The sequence below is a fragment of the Lagopus muta genome, chromosome Z (assembly GCF_023343835.1).
Source record: "Lagopus muta isolate bLagMut1 chromosome Z, bLagMut1 primary, whole genome shotgun sequence".
Taxonomy (NCBI): domain Eukaryota; kingdom Metazoa; phylum Chordata; class Aves; order Galliformes; family Phasianidae; genus Lagopus; species Lagopus muta.
Genome location: NC_064472.1, coordinates 24473259 through 24496932, shown reverse-complemented (window position 1 = coordinate 24496932; position 23674 = coordinate 24473259). Strand labels below are relative to the sequence as shown.

The 23674-nt window shown below is 41.6% G+C and overlaps 1 protein-coding gene across 7 annotated transcripts in view; it reads left to right on the top strand.

Moving 5' to 3' along the window:
* IQGAP2 (IQ motif containing GTPase activating protein 2) overlaps positions 1-23674 on the top strand; it is a 120332-nt gene that overhangs the window by 9953 nt on the left and 86705 nt on the right. For all 7 annotated transcript variants that reach the window (XM_048931751.1, XM_048931749.1, XM_048931754.1 and 4 more), the window contains exon 2: positions 11671-11770. In XM_048931751.1, the coding sequence (XP_048787708.1) occupies positions 11671-11770 (100 nt within the window). The remainder of the gene's footprint in view (positions 1-11670; positions 11771-23674) is intronic.

Here is a 23674-nt window from a genome sequence, read left to right as displayed (position 1 = left end):
TTTCTGCTGGTTCCTGCTCATGCTGGGTCACCTCAGCTGGAGAAATAGCCAAGTGCATTGTGGTCTGTGAATTCTTTTGCAGGCAGCTGAACTGCCCTCCCTGGAGAGCTGGGAACATGCCAGGAGCTGACCTGTCTCTGCTGCTAGGTGCGGAGGGATCCCTAATTGCCTGAACTTATTACCATGTCTGTCTATTGATGTTCTGTACCATGTCATCACTTTCCTGTGATTTGTAGGCCATTTTTACATTAAAACTTTTCAATTTAATTCTATGGGTCAATTAATTCTGTAGATGCAAATTAAATTGGCTCAGCTGTGTTATCCCTACTTCTTAAGGTTTTCTTCCTACCCACTGACATCTAAAAAGCTGCTGTGTGCTTATATATAAAAAAAATTGAAATTACAAACTTCAAAGATGTTGAGACTCTAGCAATTATTTAGGAAGGGAAAGCAAAACAGATATGTTCTCCAAGTGTAAAGCTGCCAATCTCATGACATGCATGTTTTTCTGTTTTTATTAATGTACTATTGTTTGTATCTTAAAGTTAAAAAAAGAGCTTTGCATATCCAGGTGTTTTCTGAATGTCCTTTCAGAGTGCGGAGAGAATTAAACAGCATTTTAGACTTTGATAGAGGACGGACTCTGCAGCAGACTGACAGCATGGGAAGGAGCTGGGGACAGTGAATTGTCAAAAGAGCCCTGAAGTCCAGATGTTGGGACTGAGTGTCTCTATGGTGCAGTCTTTCTCAAGATTTACCCAGTGCTTAAGTGATGTTTTTGCTTCTGGCTTTACTTAGGCAAGTGTTTCTGTCCTCCTGAGTCTCATAGTTCAGATGTTGAGGCTCATGCAACTCTTGTCTGTGTTACTCAGTTACTCAGACTCAGTTTTCTCTGCAGAGCATCTCTTTCTTGCTACAGCATTCCTACTTGTCACCTTTCCTGTTCTTTGACCTACATCTAACCACATTTTCTTCTGCCTTCAGAGTGAGTTTTCTGGTGGGGTGCTTTCTGATGTTAAACTCCCAATGATCTGAACACCGAAACAGTTTGCTAGCTGTTTCCTCTCAAACAGGTTATCACTCTGGGCCTTTTTTAGGAGGTGGAAGGAGCTTTTTCCTTCTCTCTCCCCTCTCCTGCTCCTATTTTTGTCTCTCTCCATTCTCAAAGCCAAGAGCAGCAGCTCAACATCCAGGCAGAAGGCATTTATTACAAGCACACCTGAAATTGCATTTGTGTTCTCAGACTGTCATGCGAATCAGATTTTTGACACTTGAAAGACCAAAAACAATGATAGGTAACAGGGAGTTATCTCAGTTGGTGATCATTTAAATGGCAAGTAGTGTTTTGAAATTCTCCTTTGGAATAATGACAGTGACCAAAACTAGGTTTCAACTAGCTTGCAATTTGGTGAAGCATCAATTACTCCTGTCAGTACTCTCTGGCTTCTTCAGTCTCTAGGATACCCTGTAGCCACAGTAAGCTGAGTACTTTTTCCTGTTTCCTTGAGAGAACTAAGACATCTCAAACAGCTTAGTTAGAGTGACTAGCTACTGTTTGCAGGGTAGAGCATCTAAACTGACAGCCACAGGAGTGATAGAGCCATAGGTAAACTCAACATGTGCAAACAGAGGAGGGGTGGACAATCCTGAATCCAGACTCCCTGTTGTCACTGCAGTGAGTTCAGTCTGTGCTCTGTCTCTTCCCCCTGACAGCCTCTAGTCTTTCCTGCTCTTCTGCTCTGCAATACCTTGTGCTTCATCCACAAACATTTATGGGTGGAGTTGTGGCTGCAGGTGATGTGGTGTCTAAATATAATGAAACATGCCTCTGGGGCTCAGCAGATGTGTCTTCTTGCTGTAGACAGTAACATTTTTCTGTGCCATTCACAGCTGAGCTGCTTATTTTGCTAGCCTGGCAATATTAAAATATTTTTTCATTATTGCTTTTATATTTTGTTTGTGTTAAGTTGAATAGGTAGGTAAGGAAACTTAATCCGTATTGCAAAAATTTTAGCTACTTTATTAAAGACCGTTAGTATATATTGCTAATAAAAAGCAAACATTTAAAGTAGTTCTAGTGAAATGAACAGAGCAAATGTGTCAAAATACATGGAATTCAACTCCCAACATTAAGAAAGCCATGAACATATGAAACTGACAGAGGAACCTTTCACTCTTTAATAGTTGATTCCTCATGAATTTACCACTGGAGAAGGAAAGCCTGTCGGAAATTCCTGCTGGAATATGTTATATTATTTCAAATGCCTTGAGCCCCCAGTGAGAATCTGAACTGCTTTTTTTTTCTTTTAACATGCCTTATTTAAAAGCCCACATGAAAAACGTCATGCTGCTCTTTAACACAACTTACAACCTGACTAGCTCCTTAACAGTATAGATTTTCCCAAGCTTTTCTCAAGCTTGACTGTGTTAATGACCATCTAGGTGAAGATGGGATGACCTGCCAGGGTAAGAAATAACTTTTCATTGGTGTTCAGTGCCTTTTCATTTCCATCAGCCTCAGTTCTTAAGGCTTGTAGCTTTATTACAGTAATGTAGACTGAGTTGGTATCAGCAAACAGTTTCAAGATCGACTAGATAGTTCACAGAAAGAAGCTAACAGTTACAAAGGTACCCTGAGTACCTGAATCTTGAGGACAAGAGTTGCGCTGAGGTGAAGTGTACAGAGATAAACAGCTTTAATAAGGAGTTACCTGAAATATTTCTACCAACAATGAGGCTGGCAGTTAAATGTCAGTGGAAGCAGCTGGCAACAGGCAGGCTTAAAAACTGCATTTCATGCTTATAATTTTAGATGACATTTGCTTTGAAACTAACTGAAATTGGTTAGGATTAGATTTTCCTTCCTACAAACTCACATTCTGTCTCCCTCCTTGTTCCTCCAAGCATATAGAATAAATACACTGAAGTTAAAATACAGTGAGTTTTATTTCACTGCATGAGTTAAAGTACCTTAGCAGGCAGAGATGTCTACACTTTGGTATCATTGTATAGTAAGATAAAGATAGAACTACTTAATGTACGTTTCCTCTACCATAGTGACACCTTATTGTACTGCAGAAAGCTTGATGTCTGAAAAGAAGACTAAGGGTTATGTATGACTGCATGCAAAATGAACATTAAGTGTCCTAACTGTGCATATGATTACTTGCTGAGTGCCAAATTCATCTGTGTAGTTAAATGTGACTTTGTGAGAATTCAGGTATCGTCAGACATGTCCAGGAGTCTGTCAGCCCTCTGCCAAGGTCAACATCTGACAGACTCTTGAAATCTAACAGTTTTGATACTTGGCTCCAGAAGCATGGGTTGTGGTTGCTGTTGCATCATAGACCCTTTGTACCACTAAGATTCAAGAATTGAAATAGTACTCCATTTCTGTAAGTGGATGTGGTTGGACTTTGTGGTATGAGATACAGAAGACTGAGGCCTTTTGTCAGAGAAGTGAGGGGCAAATGCCTCTGGGAGAGTGAATGGACAGGTGTAAGTCTCCACAAGAAAACTCCAGGGAAGGAGCATTTTAGCAAACACGTTAGTTTGCATCAAGATGTCCTTTTACTGGACTTACCGTAGGAAAAAATGGTGAAATGGTGCTTCATTTTTCTCTATGTAATGCCTGGCAGTGAAATCTGGTCCAGAACAGTGACCCAGTAGATCCTGCATTACAGATCTGTGAGATTCTCTGTCTGGAAGATATGTATTTGTGTATGAAAATCTGAGCCCGTATGCTTCAGACAATGTAATAACCAGATTAAGAAATCCACAGGCTTTTCTCAGGGAAGAAGAAAGCAGTTATTGAGGGGAAAAATAGAAATTCCAGACTGAAGGGCTTCATAATTTGATCAAGTGTGTTAGTCTACTGTCTCTGGCAAAACTGTTACCCATGTTGACAACTGTGGTAGATTTTGGTTGCTTTACTTTCTGTTCAGAGCCCTTTCTGGAGCAGATGTTCAGCAAATTGACTCAACTTCCTTAACTGGAGTCATAGAAAGAAGATTCAGGCCATCTGGTTGAATTGCTGAGACATGTTCTAGTTGCTTGCAACTGTGCTTTTTGGAAGGGGAAGTCTATAGAAGGTTGTCCTGACCAGAACATTAGATTTTTCTACTGAAGAGAAATATTTTCCAACACAACAGCAGTCCTGTAGGTACTCTATGCCCTAACAGAACTCCTATAATATACTTGGTTTTGTAAAAAGTTTTTCTTGGTGACCTTTTGAATGATCTCCGTTCAGTTTTAGGTGGCATTTTTTCCTCTGCACAGTCTGTAAACTGTGGCACTAGATACCTGTGATTTAATATTTGGGAACAGAGACTTAGGAGGAAATTGTCTGCCTCTGTAGCTTTGAGCAGTGTTTTTCCAACAGCTGTGTGTGTAAACCTGTTCACACAATTATTTTCAGCTGCCTGGAAACACTGTAAGCTCTGGTAACAGTGAACCTGGTCAGAGAGTATGGCCACTTCACAATTCTGCTCCAGTTATAAGTGGTGGATGGTGCACCATTTGCTAAGGTAGCTCCAGGAGCAACCACTGAGCCATGGTAGTCTATGCAGAGCCAGTCCTGTCTACCTGATAGTACAAATTTTAACAGAAATAAATGATGACACTAAATTCATTGGACTAGATCGTTCATGTTATGAAAGTATACAACTACTTAATACTGCAACCTAAGATTTTGGCATCAACCTTGATTTAAAATGCATTAAGTTTTTTCTTGAAGCTCCAACACTGAAGTGTGATGGCAGATGCTTCATGTTTAGAGACTTTCATGGTGCAAACAGCTGCAAATGGAATGCTGCCTGGAGTCTGCTCATCACTGCTTTTGTACCTGGCTCTGAATTCACCAGAACAAAGCATCACTCTGGAGGTTTTGTGCAAGGGGCTCTTGGCTTTTATTTTAGTGTTCTTTGAGCTAATGCAGTACAACAGTTAAACACCTGCCAGTGCACTAGTGCTGGTGATATGGAGATAGACTTCGGCAGAGGAGGCAGGAAGATGGGGGGGGGGGGGGGGGGGGGGGGGGCATAGAATTTGCAGAACTTCCTGCCATTGAGCAAGGACTGTGAGTCACTGTGCCAGCCTTCTTATATTGCCATCTGCTTTACACAGCTCTTGGGATAGCACGCAGCTGGTACTGTGAAAAGAGATGTAGATGATGTTCAACAAATACTCTGGTCAAAAACCTTTATTCTAGCATTTCATTGGAGTTTGTTATCTCTTTCCTTCTCCCTCAGTTCCAAACTTACTCTTCTCTGTTACTGTAAGAGGATTTTTGAGGTACTATACTGTATATATTACTACGCGAAGGTTGGTGGTTCTGCCTGCAGCAGAGGGGTTGGAGCTTGCTGATCCTTGGGATCCCTTTTAAACCAAGCCATTCTGTGATTCTCTGTCCTGTACCGATCACTGTTGCTGTGCCAAAAGTCACTGTCTTCCTTGCTCATTTCTCACTTTCTATGGGAAAATGTCTTTGGTGTCAGGAACCTGTGAGGAATTGGCACAGGCTATTAAGATCCTCTTCTTTCCCTTTGTCAGTATGAGAAGTCTTCTGGTATGCTTGTGGCAAATGCCTTGTTAAAGGACCTACCTTCTATAAGTAGCCATGTGCAGTTCCTGAGCTACTGCTGACAATTAGTACTTAGTGACATCTAAGTATGAATGAATGACCAGGAAGCCTTAACTGGTGCTATGTGTGTGATGATAATACTTTTCCCAGCCTCAGTTTTTTAAAAGAAAATAAAATCTGTTTTGGAAATTGCTATCCCAGAACAACTTGGAATTTTCTTTTTTCTTGGGAAAGGCAGTTGATGTAGTCTACCTAGACTTCAGCAAAGCCTTTGACATGGTCTCTCACAGTATCCTTCTGCGGAAACTGGCTGCCTGTGGCTTGGACAGGTTTACCCTCTGTTGGATAAGGAACTGGCTGGAGGGCCGTGCTCAACGGGTGGTGGTCAATGGAGTTAAGTCCAGCTGGAGACCTGTTACAAGTGGTGTCCTCCAAGGGTCGGTGCTGGGGCCCATCCTGTTTAATATCTTCATTGATGACTTAGATGAAGGGATTGAGTGTACCCTGAGTAAGTTTGCAGATGACACCAAGCTGGGAGGTGGTGTTGATCTGGCTGAGGGTAGGGCGGCCCTTCAGAGGGATCTAGATAAGCTGGATCGCTGGGCCGAGGTGAATGGGATGAGGTTCAACAAGGCCAAGTGCCAGGTCCTGCACTTTGGGCACAACAACCCCATGCAGCGTTACAGACTTGGGGATGAGTGGTTGGATGAGTGTGAAAAGGAAAGGGACCTGGGGGTGTTGGTTGATGCTTGGCTGAACATGAGCCCACAGTGTGCCCAGGTGGCCAAGAGGGCCAACAGCATCCTGGCCTGCATTAGAAATGGTGTGGCCGGCAGGAGCAGGGAGGTGATCATCCCCCTGTGCTCAGCTCTGGTGAGGCCGCACCTCTGTGTTCATTTTTGGGCCCCTCACTACAGGAAGGACATTGAGGCCCTGGAGCGTGTCCAGAGAAACTGGAAACAAAACTGGTGAGGGGTCTGGAGCACAAGTCTTGTGAGGAGCGGCTGAAGGAGCTGGGATTGTTCAGTCTGGAGAAGAGAAGGCTCAGGGGAGACCTCACTGCACTCTACAACTTCCTGAAGGGAGGTTGTGGTGCAAAAGGGTCTGGCCTCTTCTCTCAGGCAAATAGTAGAACCCGAGGTAACGGCCAGAAGTTATACCAGAGGAGGTTTAGGTTGGACATAAGGAAGAATTTTTTCCTCTCAGAGAGTGGTCAGGCACTGGAATGGCTGCCCAGGGAGCTGGTGGAGTCGCTGTCCCTGGCAGTGTTCAAGAGGCGCCTGGATGAGGAGCTACGAGAGATGGGTTAGTGCTTGTGGTACTAATAGGAATGGGAGGGTGGTTGGACTAGATGATCTTGCAGGTTGTTTCCAACCTTGCAGTTCTGTGATCCTGTAAATATTCCATAAGTTTACGTTCAAAAATTAAAACTAAACTTTTTGTTTTTCTCCTATGCTCTTTAGTTCTTTTATAGGAGGTTTGAGTCTGGCTTCATTTAAAAGTAAAATTCATGTATCCATGGGGAAGATTGAAAGTCACTGTGGATTAGACCTGTAAAAAACATTTACTGTCATGTTAAGTATAGAGACAAAGATGTGAAAAATATGGTAAACTCAGTGCTAATGCAGATTATATCTAACCCTGGGACCTTCTAAATCTTTGTCGTGGTTATAATAAGAGGGCAATATTTGCATAGCTGGCAGCTGTGGCGCTCTTGAAATTATTGTGTAAGCTGAGCAAATGAGAACCTGAAATTCTGCATCTCTTTCCAGGTGCTGTTTTTCAAGATTACGGCCCCTGAGCGCCTAATCCTGTCACAGATTTCAGTAACTGTATTGAGGCTTCATAAGCAGTGGTAACGTTTCTGACAGCTTCGCTAGGCTCAATCTAAAAGCATTTAAGTGCTCTCTATTTCATGCTGATTCAGGCAGAAAAACTTCCTTGGGACACGTTATATGTAGGTGCACGTGGCACTTCGGGAGTAGCTGTCCTTGCATCAGAGAGCATCAGAAGGAATTCTTGCAATCCCCAGCCCTGAAACATGTTTTGTCTACTGTTCCATGGAAGTGCTACTCCATAGCAAAATATTTTAAATAAAAGTGAACACAGCTGCAATATGTCAGATGATGGAAGTAGTAACTCAGAATAGCCCTGTGTAAACAGAGTTGGGAAGTGGAGGAAACATGTAGAAGGAGAATATATAACATAGTTCTTAGAATGCCACTTTATTTTCCATTGAATCAACCGAAGTAATTGTGGGAAGAGTTTGCTTAGACAATTGTTGTATCATACTGTGTGCCACAGCAAGTCTATTTTCATTTTTGTTGAAAACTGTGACAATTTGAGCTGTAATGCTGCTGGTTGCCCCATGCTTCCTACACACTCTTTCTTCACCGTTTTTCGAGGAAGGAGCCTCTGTAATGAGGGAATCTAATTCTTTTTTTTTTTTTTGTATGCAATAATGCTGGCTGATGGAGTGGCAACATCTTAAATGAGATGAAATAGGAAGCTTTTAAGCACTGTACTGGTATTTGTTCATATATTCATAACATTCTCTCTTAGAGGAAATAGTTGTGATGTTTTTCTGAATTCCAAATCCAAAATCCACAGGCTGGTATACTGAATCATAAGGTGTGATTTTTAGATATATATTTTTTCCAGTATATTATAGCTCCTATGTAGTGAACGTGTGCCTTGTTCTGTGTCATTTAGCTCTTTTCAGCAGTAACATTTTGAATCTGTCCAGATCCTGCTTGGCCATACCAGTGAGCTGGAGGTCTCCAGGTGAAACATAGCCCTGTTTACTCTGTCCCAGTAACATCCTTTATAATAGCAATCTTTGCAGTTCAGCACTGTCAAGAAGCTACTGATAAAGCAGAATGCATTTATATTTCATAATTCTTCCCTACCTTCTGACTGATAAGTGCCTTGTTTGGCAGAGAGACCTGAGTTCTCTGTTGTAAAACCAAGATCATCTCTGTGTTGAACTCTGTGTGAATGGGTATACCCAAAGATATATGCTGAAGTTTATAGTCAAAGACTGAAGCCTTTGCCAAACAAATGCTACAGTATAGTAAACCTTAAGGATGCATAATTTTGAAAGTCTTCAAGTTAATTTCCTCTGCAGTTTAATCCTGGTGCTGCCTTTATCCTGAGGTTTATCACTGCTGTTACTGAAAGTGTCTGCAATAATTTGTTTGTTGTGGTAGTGCTGTTACTCCGAAGCCAGCATGTGCTGGAGAGACAAAGCATAAAATGCATCTTACCACATGGTGATATTGCAAGAGACTCTTCCTAGCATAAGCAGTATAGGGTTGGCACTCCCCATACTCTGATTGTTTGGAGCTCACTTTCAGCACATAACAAGATGCTTTGACCTATTAGGAAGGATGCCTGACTTTCTAACTTCTGAACTGCTGATACAGTACCTGTTCTAGAAGATATGTTATTTACTTTTCAGTGTCTATCAGCTACTTCTCCTCTACTTTTATCCTTTTCCCTCATTGCTGAAAGGTTCTCCAAGACTACAGCAGTCCTGTACTGTCTGTCATTGCCTTCAGCCACCCTATGAGTTGATATTCACAAAAAATTTTAATGAAGAAGGAAGGTCTGTTCCCTCTGGTATGTTCTTGTTGAGGATGGGAGGGACCTGTGGATATGTAAATCTCAGACTAGATTGTAAAGTATTAAAGTTGTTCAGGTAAGTTCCTAGAATGATGTTTATCAAGCGAGTTGTATGTTTTTTCACTCCCACTTTCAGATAAGCTACCTGTTATGCTGCTTTGATTGTGGCAGGTTGTGTTCGAAGGGCAGAGGTAAATGGTGGGAGCAACTAAATGCGTGAGCTGAGAGGAAGAAAAAATGAAAGATGCATGTCTTTCAAGAAGGACCAAGGTCAGATTCAGTACCACCTGTCACATCACAGTTGACAGGCCATAACAAGTCAGGGCAATTGTCTGGACTCCTCTGATGGATGGCAATTGCCACCATCCATGGGTCTTGTACCCCTGGGTCAGCAGTGCTGCCTGAAGACTCACTCCAGAGCTCACTGGCACAGGTAATGAAGTAGTGTATTAATACTGAGCATGTGGCTCACCGGTACTTTGCCCTTGTCTCATAGAGCCAAGACTCCTGTCCGGCAGAACAGTGACAGGATGTGAGGTCAGTCTGTTCTGGACAAGCTGGTGATGAGGATGGCAGAGCTCCACAGCCAGTTTGCCGTGTTGAGTGTTTTATGACTTGAGCCTCACGTTTGTCTCCACACTAGTGTTTCAGATCACAGTGACCTGATTACAGCATCTGAGAGCTCTCTTTAGAGTGAGTCATGTTTGAGATATCAGACTTGAAAGAGACTCAGAGCAAGACATTTGTTTTATCAGTTCATGAAACTTCTGCGTAATTAGGAAGAACCCATCTTAAAAGCAGACGAAGATGAGACACATCAATTCTTGTGATGATTAAAACTGAAACAACAAAGCTCAAAGCAACTGTGTGATAAATTAAGAAATGTATAGTAGCTTCAGTCCAGTGTGGGCAAGTAGTGTCATTTCTTGTGTACTCAGTGTGTGCTCAGTGTATTCCTGCTTGGCAACACAGGCTCTTGGTGTGCTGAAGCAAAAAGGGTCTGTCCTGGGTGTGGTGTCCATTTGGAGAAGGAAGTATTTTAAATATCACTACCGCAAAATGAAGTGGAAGTGATTTTACTTGACTCTATTTTTTTTCATTAACTTCAAATAGATGGGATCACCCATTTTTTTTCTTTAGGTTCAGCTTTCAATGTATGCATTGTAAAGCACAGATTCTTGCTTTATCATGGTGTCCTTTATCCAAATTGCTCGTATCAGCTCAGGAAAGTGGTTACTCACTAAATGAGGCAGTTGCATCAGGGAAATGATGAAAACTTTCTTGTGGCTTGTATGGTCTTCATGGCAGTTCAACTAAAGTCGGGTTGAACAATGCATTTGGAGAATAGAGAATCTGTTTTTTATGGAGTATACTTCTTGATGGTCTTAGCTTGTACGATTATGCAGAAAGTGTCTGGCCCTGTTTCTGTCCCCACCCTTTACTTGTATGAGCATGGCTGCAGTTTTGCAGTCATTCAGATCAGAGATGTGAAGAAGCTTGCTTGTAGGATAGCAAGTCTTGCTTTCCAGCAAGGTCTGCTCTGTTTTCCACTTCACAAACACAGCAGTAAGTTAGTCAGCTCTGGCACAGACTTGGAATTTGTGGTTGGGAAACATGATGGAGGATAGGTCAAACTCTTCTGGCAGGCACCAGCACAAACAGGGTGCCATTTTGGTAACTGGTTTTTGAAGGCTTCCTTAAGCATAAGCTTCATGCTATGATTGAAACTTAGACAGAAGTCTGTAGTATTGTAGTGACCTTATTTTAGATTAATTACTGGAAACATTTGAACTTCTGGGAGGACTGAATTGCTCACAAGAGGGCCTATGTTCCCTACGAAGGGGGAGAACAGTCATGGGGCAGTTGTTAATGATCAGGGATGTTTCCAGGTGGAGAGTCATTCTTAATAGGATCCTTAATAGGAAGTGATGTGGTTCAGCAGTAAGGAGTATGAATACCACAGCCCTTTCATTTGCTTACAGCTCTTATCACAGGGCCCATCAGTGAGAGGCAGCTCGCTCTGTTGCAGGTTAACAGCTTGCTGAAACTGCAGCTGGCTCCCAAGTTGCCTTGAGATATATTTGCAGTGCATTATTTCTATCTCTGCTGCTGAAGGGGCAGTTCCTCTACCAATGCTCACTTGGGTGGTCCCCAAACTCCTCCAGGTACATGTGAGCTGAAACTGTCAGCTCCCACACATAGCTCCACCTGCATAAGAATTCATACATGCCCCCAAATCAGGTAGCAGACAAATGTGAGACCTCCTGGGTCTGAGCAAGTGGAACTTGAGGAATTCACCCTCCAAGAGGAAAAAGTGGTCTAAATGTTTGAGTGCCAAAAATGACCACTTTCCTGGAGGACAGACTTAGTCTGTCTTAGTTTCTCTTCTTTGCATAGGCTTTCAGTAAAACTTCTCTAAACCACTCCTGACTTGTGTGTAACTTGATATGGGTCTCTGTTTGCAGCTATTGTGGATGATGAAAGGCTTTCAGCAGAGGAGATGGATGAAAGGAGACGTCAGAACATTGCTTATGAGTACCTCTGTCACTTAGAAGAAGCAAAAAGGTAAGTAAATGAAAACATTATCACACAGCCTTTAAATACAGAAGTTGAGGCATGCTGTTTTCCTGAACATTGTGATACATAAAACAACTATGGGATTAAGTTAATATTGGAATTTCTAGCATTTCAGTATGAGAAACAAATGCCTAGTATGGAAAGTTTCCCTGAAAGAAAGAGTTAAAAAGTCAAGAACATCTCTTTGGAGTTGCTGTGGTGACCAGCTTCAATGAAAGCAAGGGCAGGGTGCTGAAACTTAGGTCTGTGGTTTCGTAAGATGCGTCAGGCTCATGTGATAGACTGGGGAAATGCTTATTGTCCTGGCTGCATGGTTCTCTTCCCTTCTTGATGCCAGCACTTTTGTGGAGTGACTTGGATTGCTAAGATGGCAGATCATCACTTGGGATCTTACTGGGTTAATGATCTGTACCAGCTGAGTGTTTTAGTGGTAGTGTGTGGCAAGTACAGGCAGAGCAGTAAGACAAGGACTCCTTGTCTTACTCCTCTAACATATTGGTCATGTTTACTCTTTTGAAGTGGCAGCACTGATCTGCAAGGACAAGGGATTTTATTACTCCTACACAACTATACCACCACATTTATTCTTCTTTCTCAAAACTAATTCAGCAATATTTTTGTAATTACAGACCAAGAAAGTGAGGTGGAATATCCTTGTGCTTTTGGAATAGCTCAAACTGCTGCCATTATCATTTGTAAATGTATACTTGTATAATCAATGAATATTAAGATGTTATAATTATGAAATAAACAAGAGAGTTAGGCAAAGTAGATTATGATAACAAAAAGAGAATAGATAGAAAGCTAACCCATATACTGGGCTCACTTACAAAACTCCAGCACAGTGAATCTCCAGAAGAGATCCTTCCCTACTGGTAGCCAGCTCTTAAATAGGCCTAGAAGAGGTGAAGCCTGGCTCCACCCCTTCTGGCAGCACAGGTGAATTGCCTTCACCTGTGCTCCTGTGGCTGAATCATTGCTTGCCTCAGGTGATCAATCAGAGGTTTAGGCTGTGACTCAGCAGTTCCCATGCAATAGTTTATGCTCAGAGATGGGACAGAATTTTCCAAGATGCTGTCATGCTCTATTGTGTCAGTGATGCTCTGTTGGTAAACCATCCCACTTTGCTTTGCATCTGTTGATTGCATTTTATTCTTAATCTCCAGTTGGATGACTTTCCTAGAAATTCCTGTATACAAAAGGAAACCTTTACAATGACAATTAGAAATACAAGATATAAAACCTGGGAAGTATCAGTGTGATGACTAATCATGGAATTCTTAGAATGGAGCAACCTAGGGTACCTCGGTCAGGAATCGCCAACAAAAGAGTGCGTTGGGCTTTGAGACTACAGTGTTCTCAGTCACTGTCTGGCACTGACAGCTGCCTTTTGAGCAGCTGTGGGGGCAGCTAGCTGCCATTTAACTTGTCCTAGAGGCACTGCTGTAGAAGTCAGCCCTTCTTTCTTCATCTTCCTATTCATTGTATTGTCCCATTTGCTGTGACAAGTGTTGCCTCCCTCATTCTTTCTTCCTTTCTTTATGTAGGTGTTTTCCCTGTTTGTGTATTTAAGGTGACAGTCCTCTCTGGCAGCAGTATGACACTGGCCCTGCTCTGTGCACTCCCATTGCTTCCACTGTGCAGTTGCAGGAGATTGCGTCTGGTCAGCTGAGTCAGCTGGCTACACTGGCAGGAAATCTGCAGTTCTTTTGCTGAGTTAGTTTTCTAGTGGTTTAGTGAGCTGAATAGTCTGATCAGGGAGTCACTGCAGAATCAGTGCTGGCAAGAGGAAGGGAATGGGGTGCAGCAAGGTTCCACTGGCATGCTAAGAGGAGGATAATTTCCACAGAGTGAGGAAACCTCACTCTGAATCAAGCTTTGATTTTCACCCGAGGTTCCTCCTCCACTTATTGCAACTACACATCCTATTGGCTTCTGACAAGATAGAAATAATAAGTAATCGAAGTAACCCTTGAAATGTCATGAGCATATTGTTTTTACAATTAGTGAATTCAATTAGCATCTGCTCACTCCCCTCCAATTTCTTTTATTTACTTTCACAGGGATTTGTGCTACTAGTGGCATTCCAAGCACTATTTAGTTTTGCTTGCAGGTGACAGGGCTCACATCGAACACTTAGCTAGAAACTTCAGGGCTATTAGTACCTGGAAGCATTTCTGGATCTCAGGTTTTGGAATATTAATGTTAATTGCCATTGTTGTGTATGAGTGCTGCAGCATAGGAGACCTTGTGTTTTCCTGGTGGTACTGTTGAGGGGAAATGTCACAGGTTGAGAGTGCAGCAGCACCATGCTGCTGAGTACCCTCCTGTGCGTGGTGATGAGCTGGCAGAAAAAAACTGCTTCTTTTAAATGAACAAGAGGAGGAATTGCTTGCTGTCAGTGGCTTGAGTTTATTTACAACATAGATGATGCTGGTTGGGCAAAGAAGAGGGTGAGATTGCTTGGGATGGGAGGGTGATGGGAAAGGGAGGGTGGTGATGGAGGCTTGGGGATGCTGTCAAATGGTTGGTGTGGCCTTAGAGGAAGAGAGTGAGGGAGATTTTTCCCTTTGCTGCAAGCTTCTGGGGGATAATTCAGTTGCATCAGGATTCTTTGCCCTAGAAAGGGCTATCTATTTCCACTAGTGTGGAAATACCCTAGAATAAGTCTGCATGAAAACATGGTGAAATTAGCAGGAATGCTTGTATCTTAAAGCTGTGCAGCTCCTGTCCCTTCTCACCCGTAAAATGAGTGATGCGAGTTGGGGAGCTGTTTGAGGTGTGGAAGGTGCTCAGCTGGTAACATAGAGGAAGAATGAAAAGCACTGATAATTTGACCTTTCTGCTCCAGCAGCTATAGCATCCTCCTTGTAATGACAGAGCTTGAACAAACCCAGCTGTGCTAGAAAGCAACATAACATCAGAGAGAATAGCAGAGCCATAATTTAAGCTATGGCAAAATGGGACTGATCCATACTCAAAGGCTTGGGTGCTGGCTGCCTTATCAGAATAACAGCCTCATGTGCTTCAGGCACAACTCGGGCCAGTGGAGAAGCAGCTGCAGATCCCCCAGGCTGCTGGCAGGGCAGGGACTGTCAGGGTGGTGCTTTGAGCACTGGACTGTAAGACAGCAGAGAGCTGCAGCCATTGCCCTCCTGGGTGAAACCTGGGAGAGAGAACTGCATCTCTTCTACTTAATATCTATCTGCAGTTACAAGCTTTTCTTTTTTTTTCCTTTGCCTCCTTTAAAACTGAATGCACAGAGAGGCATCTTCTAGTATTGATGGCTCGTTAGATAGCAATGACAATTGAAATTGATAAAGCAAGGCATTTTTTTCATTCACTTGATAGCTGCAAAAACAGCTAAGCAGCAGATTGCAAACAGTGCATTTTGACCCACACTGAAGAGGAATAAATACAGAAATAACCAATAATTAGCAGAGGAATTGGGCAAAACATGGTTTTATATAAGATACTAAGGAAGGAGCTATGCTCTTTGGCAGTATTTGTAATCAAATACTGTTTTATAGTAAAATTTCATGTTGCAAGTTAATGCTGAAGTTAATTAAAATGGTGGATGTCTACTTCTGGCTGCTTTCTAGACCTCTGTTTGCATGCTTAGTTGCACACTAACTGGCTTTAATAAAAACTATTTTTCATTAACCTTCTGTGCTAGGCACAGCATCTGTTATAAGTATACAGAATAGGAAATTGTTTTTTAAACACAATGGGTAGGCTTGTAGTACCTGTAGAGATCAGTAATGTTTGAAGAGGGTGTATTTCATACTGGGTGAAAAAAAAAAAAAAAAAAAAATTTTGTCCTTTTAGATTGTCAGTTCTTTTCTGCCTAAAATCACACATCTGAGGATAAATAATGGCTTTCATTGTTCATATATAACTGGGTTTATTACTTTTGTCTTTATGGGAAATGTGTTGCTTACTGAAAACATAGAGGACAAATGAAGAGTCTCCAGTGTCTTTAAACTCCTGAGATGAATAAAACCAAGAATAAGGATTTTCTTCCTTTGAGCAATGTAAACATATCTTCTGAGAACAGAGTCTCACCAGTAGTTACATGAATACCTTTGCAGTATCATTTAGGAATTTTTTTCCTTTAGAAGATAAAGGTAGGGGATGAGTAATAGCTATGCTGCACGTTGTTGTCTTATTGGATAAGGCAAATTCTAACAGATAAATCTTGCCACAGGATCCTCTTTTCCAAAGATTATCTCAGATTGTGCCTCAAGTTTGGCTTTTGCTGCTGCTTGTTTCTGTGCAGTTATGCATTTACCTGTCTGTGAATGAGAATATGGGTCTGAGGGTTTTTAAACTGTGATTGAAGCTTTGGCATTAATGCAAGTTGAGTTTACAGTAAAACTGTTGTGGCTGATGAGGGTTATGATCATCCATAATTAAGCAAGTGCTATTTTTCTTGGCTTCTTGGAAATTACAACTTCTAGTACTAAGCTTGAATTTGCATTATGGGATACCTCATCTCGCCTCTCTGCAAGAAACTGAACAGTTTTTACAGTATCTACTACAACTTCAATCATACCTGCCAGCCTTGCTTCTTCACTTTTTTTACTCATACATTAATCAGGAGAAGAATTCTTGTGAAATACTGAAATGAAAGGACAATGAAGACAGGGAAGAAAAACTACTGTGGGAGTTTCTTCTGAGAAATCTTGAAATGGAACTGGTGAAGAATGAGGATAGATTTATACAATAGAAAATCAAGCCATCCATTTTAGACTTCAAAACCTGCCCCCATCATTGTAGTAGTTTTATTAAATTGGTTTACAATGGCTATTTGCGGTATTGGTCACTGATGAGATCACAGTTGGAAGCTGTTGTGAGAAAATGCACATGCAGTTTAATATGCTTAAAAGGTCAAGCCCTGAAACACTTAACTGGTTCAGCTAAAGCTAACAACTCTGTGGTACCATTACACTACAGAAAAGTCTAGATGTGCCATTTGTCAGGACAGAGGGACCATGGGTGTTTGCTTTAAAGCCCACCCTGGAGATATCATATGAAGGCTCAACATAAAAAGAGGGCTGGCCAGGCTGCCTGCTGCTATTTCTTTGTGTTTAGGCAGTAATACCTGTGCAGTCTTGGGAGCTCGTGGGTGAGTCAGTGCAATTCAGATGCTCTATTTTCAGTCTCTTTCTTTCATGCTAAAGGAAGCCTTTAAGGTTTTGTTCTTAGACACAAATATGTAAAACTGTAGTACATCTGTATGACTAGCTGACTACAAGCAGCAAATGTTAAGATACTTCCTGGTAACCTGGTCTGCACGGGTTCATCATAAATCATTCTTCAGCAGCAGGCCATTGATACCTGGTGGATTATGAACTTTGGGTTCTCTCTCCCCTCTCTCTGCCCTGTGTCTAAGAGAGCAGCAAGCATCAAGGCCAAATGTTTGAAAGTATGATGCTTCATGAGATTAAATTCTTAGGAAGAATCCTATCTGGCTGAATAGGCAGTGATATACCTGTCTGTGAAATAGCTCATTCTTCAATTATTGATCAGGAGGCATGCTTATCACCTAGCAGACTGCAGACTACTGAATTAAACACATTTTTGTTCCAGATAGTCATACAACTGGCACTTTTCTCTTGCAAGTGTCAGCAGTATCAATCCATCCAAATAATCGCTTGGATAGCAATATTTGCATATGAAAAGTCTTACTATTAAGATCTGAAGGAGAGAGAAACCTTTGTGCTACTGTGAGAGAACTCCTGTTTCTGTACAGCATGCACTGACCTGCTCATTGGGATGTTGAGGTAATTCGTGCATGTTATGGGTCACTGCTCTCTCTGTATAGTTGTCAGGTCATGCTGCAAGTAATGATGGATGCGACCTTTGTTTTTTTTTTTTTTGGACACAAAACTGTATAGCACTTAATGTATAACATGCACTGAAGCTAATAGTACAGTCATTTCAGAACCAGCTCTTTCCTAAAGCTTTCCTTTTGTTTTAGGCTGTACCCCCTTGTGAAAGGAAGTTTTTGTTTCTAATAGAGAAGTGACCAGTTTGAAGCTAGTTCTGGTCTCTGACACCCGCACATTGGTGCAGTTTTAAGTTCAGCTTCACCATGATAGCACATGGAACTTTCATTTCTGCTATACTTTCTCTGTTGCAACTTAGATGATCTGTGGAGGGACTCAGAAGAAAACTTGCCTTTATGTTCCACCTGTAAGCCTAGCTGCCTATCAGATCAGATGGCCTCATTCTGCACTGTGTGTGTTCCTGGTTAATATTAATATAACCTGAAGGACTCTTTTTGAAGTATCAGTAATAGCAGAATCATCAGGGCACTGTAGGCATCTTACCAAGGAATAGGGAAGCAGGCTGCAGGAGGATGTGGAGACGGGGTTCCCTGCATGTCACCAGTCAGAACTTCCACATCCGTATGTTGGTGATGGCAAAGGAAGGCTTAGGGCTGAGCTGTGTAGGAAGGAGTAGATTTCTATCTTGTTCAAGGGAATCCTATGAAGTTACTGTTGAAAAGAACCTGTGACAGCAGCTTTGGAGGTGGAAAGATACTGATTCATCTTTTGGCTGGTGTTTGGAAGATTTAACTATTGCTGTAAAACTTTGGGTAGTCCTACACTGTTTGAGTAAGTCATGTGCTGTTCCTACACATCTGAGAGCAGGCAAGGTTTTTGAAACCTGGCATGTAAATGATGGAATAAATCACAGTGTGAAATCACAGCATGAATGCTGGGTGTGCAGGCTTCTGTTTGAGGCCAAATAAAACCCTCAAGCTCTTGCCACCATGTTCAAGTTAGGGCTGTGAAAACAGCCACGGTGCTTCACTTTTTGCTTGATTTTTTTTTTTTTTTTTTTTTCTTTGTGTTGTTCATGCACTTTGTCATACAGCATGGGGGAAGTTTCAGGATAATTTCTTCTATCCCACATCTAACACTGATGGGAAAAGATTCTTTAAGCCAAATATTTATTTGGAAAGTTTAAGTGATATGTTTGCTTTTTTAGCCAAGTTCAGTGACTTGCGTGTTTTCTTGAGGTAGTACAACTTGATTAAACTTAACTGCATGTGCAAAGGAGTGCTTTCTTCAGAGCCCAAACAAAAAGTATTCTCTGCCAAGGCTCTTGTTTTGTATAAGGTGATTGGAGGATTTCTTAAATACCAGTTTAGATGAGAAAATAATCAATGAAAGTACTTCTTTCTTTTCATGAAGAGGTAAATGATGGACCAAAATATCCATGCTGTAATTGCCTACAATGTGCGTGTGCAGAACTAATCTTGTACTAGCCATAAGATAAACAATGGAGATGGTAGTTGTCTTCCTAGTAGCATCAACACATGTCCCTGGTCACTTAGTGTATTGCACAGCTTTTACTACACAATTTGCATTCTTCTTGATCACTATAGCCTAAAATTAGTTTTTCAGACAGAGACAAAATGTGATGAGGAGGGGCAGGGAATTAATAGTGTTGATCTCAAGTTTGATGACCTAGGAAGGATTTCACACAGCTTCAATAGCTGTAAATCCTAGGCAGGTCCAAGCTCAGAAGCAGTCTTTCACTAGTTGCAGGTATAACAACTCTACCAACTTGAACAGGAAAATCTTGCAGGCTTTCATTTTTGAGTCAAGAAGAGAAGTGTTGACAAGTGAGTTATCAGTGTGCACTGAGTACAAATTTGTTCTGGCAGGATGATGTTTAACTGCACCTGTAACTTTCCAGGTACTTGGAGGACAAACATGTATCCTGCCCTGGGAAGAAAGATTGTAGATTTGCAATTTTAAATATGTACTTTAAAGGCTTGAGGTGCAGAAATGGACTGCTCATATTGTATCATGTGGCAGTGGAGATGAGAGCCTGGATTTGATTCTGGTTCTTATTGCTCCCACCTGTTAAGGCTTTTGATTACTGGAGCTGTTTGCCCCTCAAGGAAAATGATAATTCTAGTCTGACAGCTTGTGCTCTTCTGCCATCTATTGCACTTATCTATTTCTAAAATTTGATCACTGTCAAAGAAATTTGTGGCATTTTATAAAGTTAGGTGTAGTAAATAAAGGTGTAAATGAGCTCTGTGATGAAAGTTACCTTTATAACAGTGCTTTTCAACACCTCTCATGTTCTGCAACCCAACCATCTGCCTGTCATAGTGGCAGAAGCAGAATTCATATGTGAAAGTGGTAGAAATTGTTGCTATACTCAGGCACCTTTGCTGTGCAGAGATCGGGCTGTTATGGTGCAGATAAGCCCAGGACACTGATGTGTTCACATCACAGTGGTCAGCAACAGGGAAAAGCAGTGGAAGTGGTGTCCCTTGGGGTGAGTACTGGATGGATGTTCTATAATGTCTTCATCAGTGACATCCTCAGCAGGACTGAGTGTACCTTTAGCAAGGCACCAAGCTGTGTGGTGTGGTCAACACTCTTGTGGGTTGCCATGATTCTGTGTATAAAAAAGAATGGGAATGGTGTGCTGGAGTGATGGAAAACCTACCACAGGCTACTTGTTCTCCTGGCTCCCTTGCATGTGGGCTTTGCCCACCCAAAAGACTCACCATGGGTCCTATAGAAAGCATTGAATGTATAGTAAGTTACAATCTGTAGGAGTGACTTTAAAGCCTGTCTGTCAAATAAGTTCCTCCAGGTCGAGTAAATACTAAGATACACATCAAACATCTACAGATTGCACCAAGCCTCTTTTCTCTGGTAAAGAAAGCTCTGAAATGACATGGAATTAGTGAGTGTTAGGAGCTGAGCTGCCTTCCTTTTCTGAGAACTTCCCAACCATGTATTGCATCACCTCACTTGCTATAGACAAAGGAAAGCACAGAACATTTAACTTGAACGTGTCTGTCTTTATGCGATGCACAGCTGGTCATGTGGGATTTGCTTAGCAGCGTGTTTGGTAGAATGCCAGATCCTGGTCTCAGCTGTGCTGTTTGGAACAGAGTTCAAGGGGGTTCGTGACTAGAGCTGGGTTTTAGGACTTCCCTGTTCTGTGGATGTTCATCAGAAAACAGGAACAATCAACTCGATACACCCAATTACAGAGTTGTGGTTTCTTTTAGCTGTTTTCTCAAGCAAAAATCAAAACTGCATTATGCTGATCACAGTCTTGGGATGGGGAAAACATTTTCTGATTTAGTATCAATGGCTGTGAAAGGTCTGTGTGCAGATTTTTGCTTTTAGAAATTGTTTTTGTTTTTTTCCTTCCTCGTGTTTTCCTCCCAAGATATCCAATTTAACTTTGTGATTAGCTTAATGTGGACAGCTATAAAGAAGGTAGCCACTATCTCCTTTTAGGAGGATTTATGCTTTAGTTGGAGTCTTGAGAAACGTGGGAGTAAATTAATGATATCGGCATATCTCTGTATTCAGTTCATGAAGCTGGCAGATAATTTCTTAACATTCCTGCTGCTTTCTGTCCCTCAGACAGAGACCTTGACCTGCTGCTAAATAAATATATTTGTTGTGATTCCAATTTCAACATTTTCCCCACTTCCTCAAGGCTAAAATAGTGTCACATGATGGTTGCTAACACATTGTCTCATTAGACAAAGTAATAGGAGAAAACACACTTTTGAAGTAGGAATTTGTTCCAGGTGGTATTATTTATACCTGGGCTTACACATTCTTACGGTATAAACAGGAAATCCAGAAATCTTCTAACATCTAGTGTCCCTTTTAAAAGTTATGTATGGTCAGAGGGCTGTCGCTAGGTAAGGTGTGGTCTGCCTGAGTCCTCAGTGCCTGGGACCAGTAGGAACCAACTTAATTGCAGTCTTTACTGGCTGAGGTTGCAGCAGTGTTTTGAATGTCAGCAGGAATTACTTCAATTCTTAGGAGAACATGTCAAAGAGTAATTTTCTTCTAGATCTTTGTGAGTATATCTAAGAAATTAAACATCTTTGTTCCAGTGTGAAAAGAATAGCAAAGCAGGAAGGATAACTGGAGCATGTAACAGGACAGGCCTCCAATAACATGAGATGACCAGGAAGAGGCAAGAGGCAGCAGCTGCTGGATTGAGACCTTTGAAATCTGTGAAGGGCTGCTGAAACACTGTATATCCACAAGAGTCAGCAGAGCTGTTGTTTATATTGGTTCTGCTTTCTAAAATCAAGGCCAAAATCTGTATACTGGCAAAAGGCTATTTTATGCAATTTGTGTTTGGCCTTTTCTCTACTACAGACACATTTGTATCGGTTCTTTTCTAAATAAAGACTTTTCCTTTCTTATTTGTCATTAAATTTCAAAATCTGTGGTCAAACTCTGTTGTTGTTTCACAGACTTTCTAAAAACATAGGTACCTTAATTACAGTGCTGAATTCTCATTAATTCTGTAGTTCCTGGCAAGTTCAAAGATGAAACACCTATCCAACATTTCCAGCCAGTATCCATATGTTGAAAAGAAGCCTCTCTTCTGAAGGCAGAGTTCACAAGGCTCTCTGGATATTCTGTTTCTATGACGTCTGTGAACTGAATGACACTGAAGGAATTGGATCTTCTGTGAAGATCCTGCTTAGCTGGTACTTCGGTAAAATGATTGGATTAATAATTAATGATTTGTGTGCTCCGTGGCCTCTCGTGTAACTCAAGACATGAGCAAGGTGGCCATTATTAAAAACATGCATGCCTGCAGCATTAAGAAGGTTTATGGTTCAGCAGCAAGAAAAAATGTAAAACAAGGAAGGGCAGGATGTACTCTGAGTCTTCAACTTTCTCTTACTTAAGGGAATGGTTGGGAGTAGGGTTAAAAGACAGTACAAGGACCATCTGAGTGTTTTCAAGGAAGATCAAATGTCTTTTAGCATCTCTGCTCTTGTTCTTGCTGCATTACAAATGTTGAAAATAAAACTGATATGAAAGTGGCTTTATGGTCTTCTAGAAAGCTTTAAGAACAGTACAGAAAATAGCCCCCTTTTAACCAGCAGAGTATCAAAATACAATAAGCATTTAATTGGGTTAAACTAAATGCTACGTTCTATTGGTAGGCATGACAAGGTTCAGTTCTTTGGATTAAAAAAAAAAAAGTCGGAAAAAAACTGAACTCTTGGCCAAAGTGCTAACAAGATGCTGAAGGAATTACTTCCTTATATTGCCTTTAGGTCTCCCACTTCTCAGTTTTGCTTGAAACTGAACAAAGTTCTTGATCTTTCTCTGCTACTTATTTCATTATTTTCTTTTAGCTATCTTTTAGTTTCAAGTCTCAGACTTCAGCAAACTGCCTTTAGAAGGGTAGTAAAGAGCAACAGAATGTAGTATGAGTCACAAAGCAGCTTAGTGTGCCAGTATCAGGATAACCCTTAACTTCTGGATTTCTTCTCCCAGCAGATGGATGTGGTAAACATTGAAATGTATGGGAGCTGTGTTGCCAGCCATTTCAGACATCCCAGGCTGTCTACCGGACTGGGAAGACTCAGCAGTGGGTGCAATGGAGGGTGTGTAGGTACCAGCCCCACAGGCTGAGCAGAGTGATTCTCATTATGAGGTGAAAGATAGGGGGTGGGTGTCATGCCCTCCTCCCTCCCCCCCATCCCCCAGCATGGCCAGAACACTTCAGAGGACTTTTATTAATTGCCTCTAACAGTTCAAAGCCACATAGTTCTACCTTTGCTTTTCCAGGGAAGTGTGCACCATGGATGGAGCAGGCATCTGATGTTGAGATTGGGGCTGATTTGGGGCTGGTCACAGCAGAATGGGGAGGGAGCTGGACCCTGGGATGTCTTCCTGCTGCAGAAGGACATCTACTATGATGGGCTGATCTGTAGGTATCTGCGTATCTGGCACAAGGCATTCAGAAATCTAGGCATCACTTTTAGAAATAACCGTGTGCTGAGTGTAAAATGGCTGTCACCTTGAAGTGAATCCTTTCACAGGGCTGCCTACTAGAAATACTCTGTCTGGG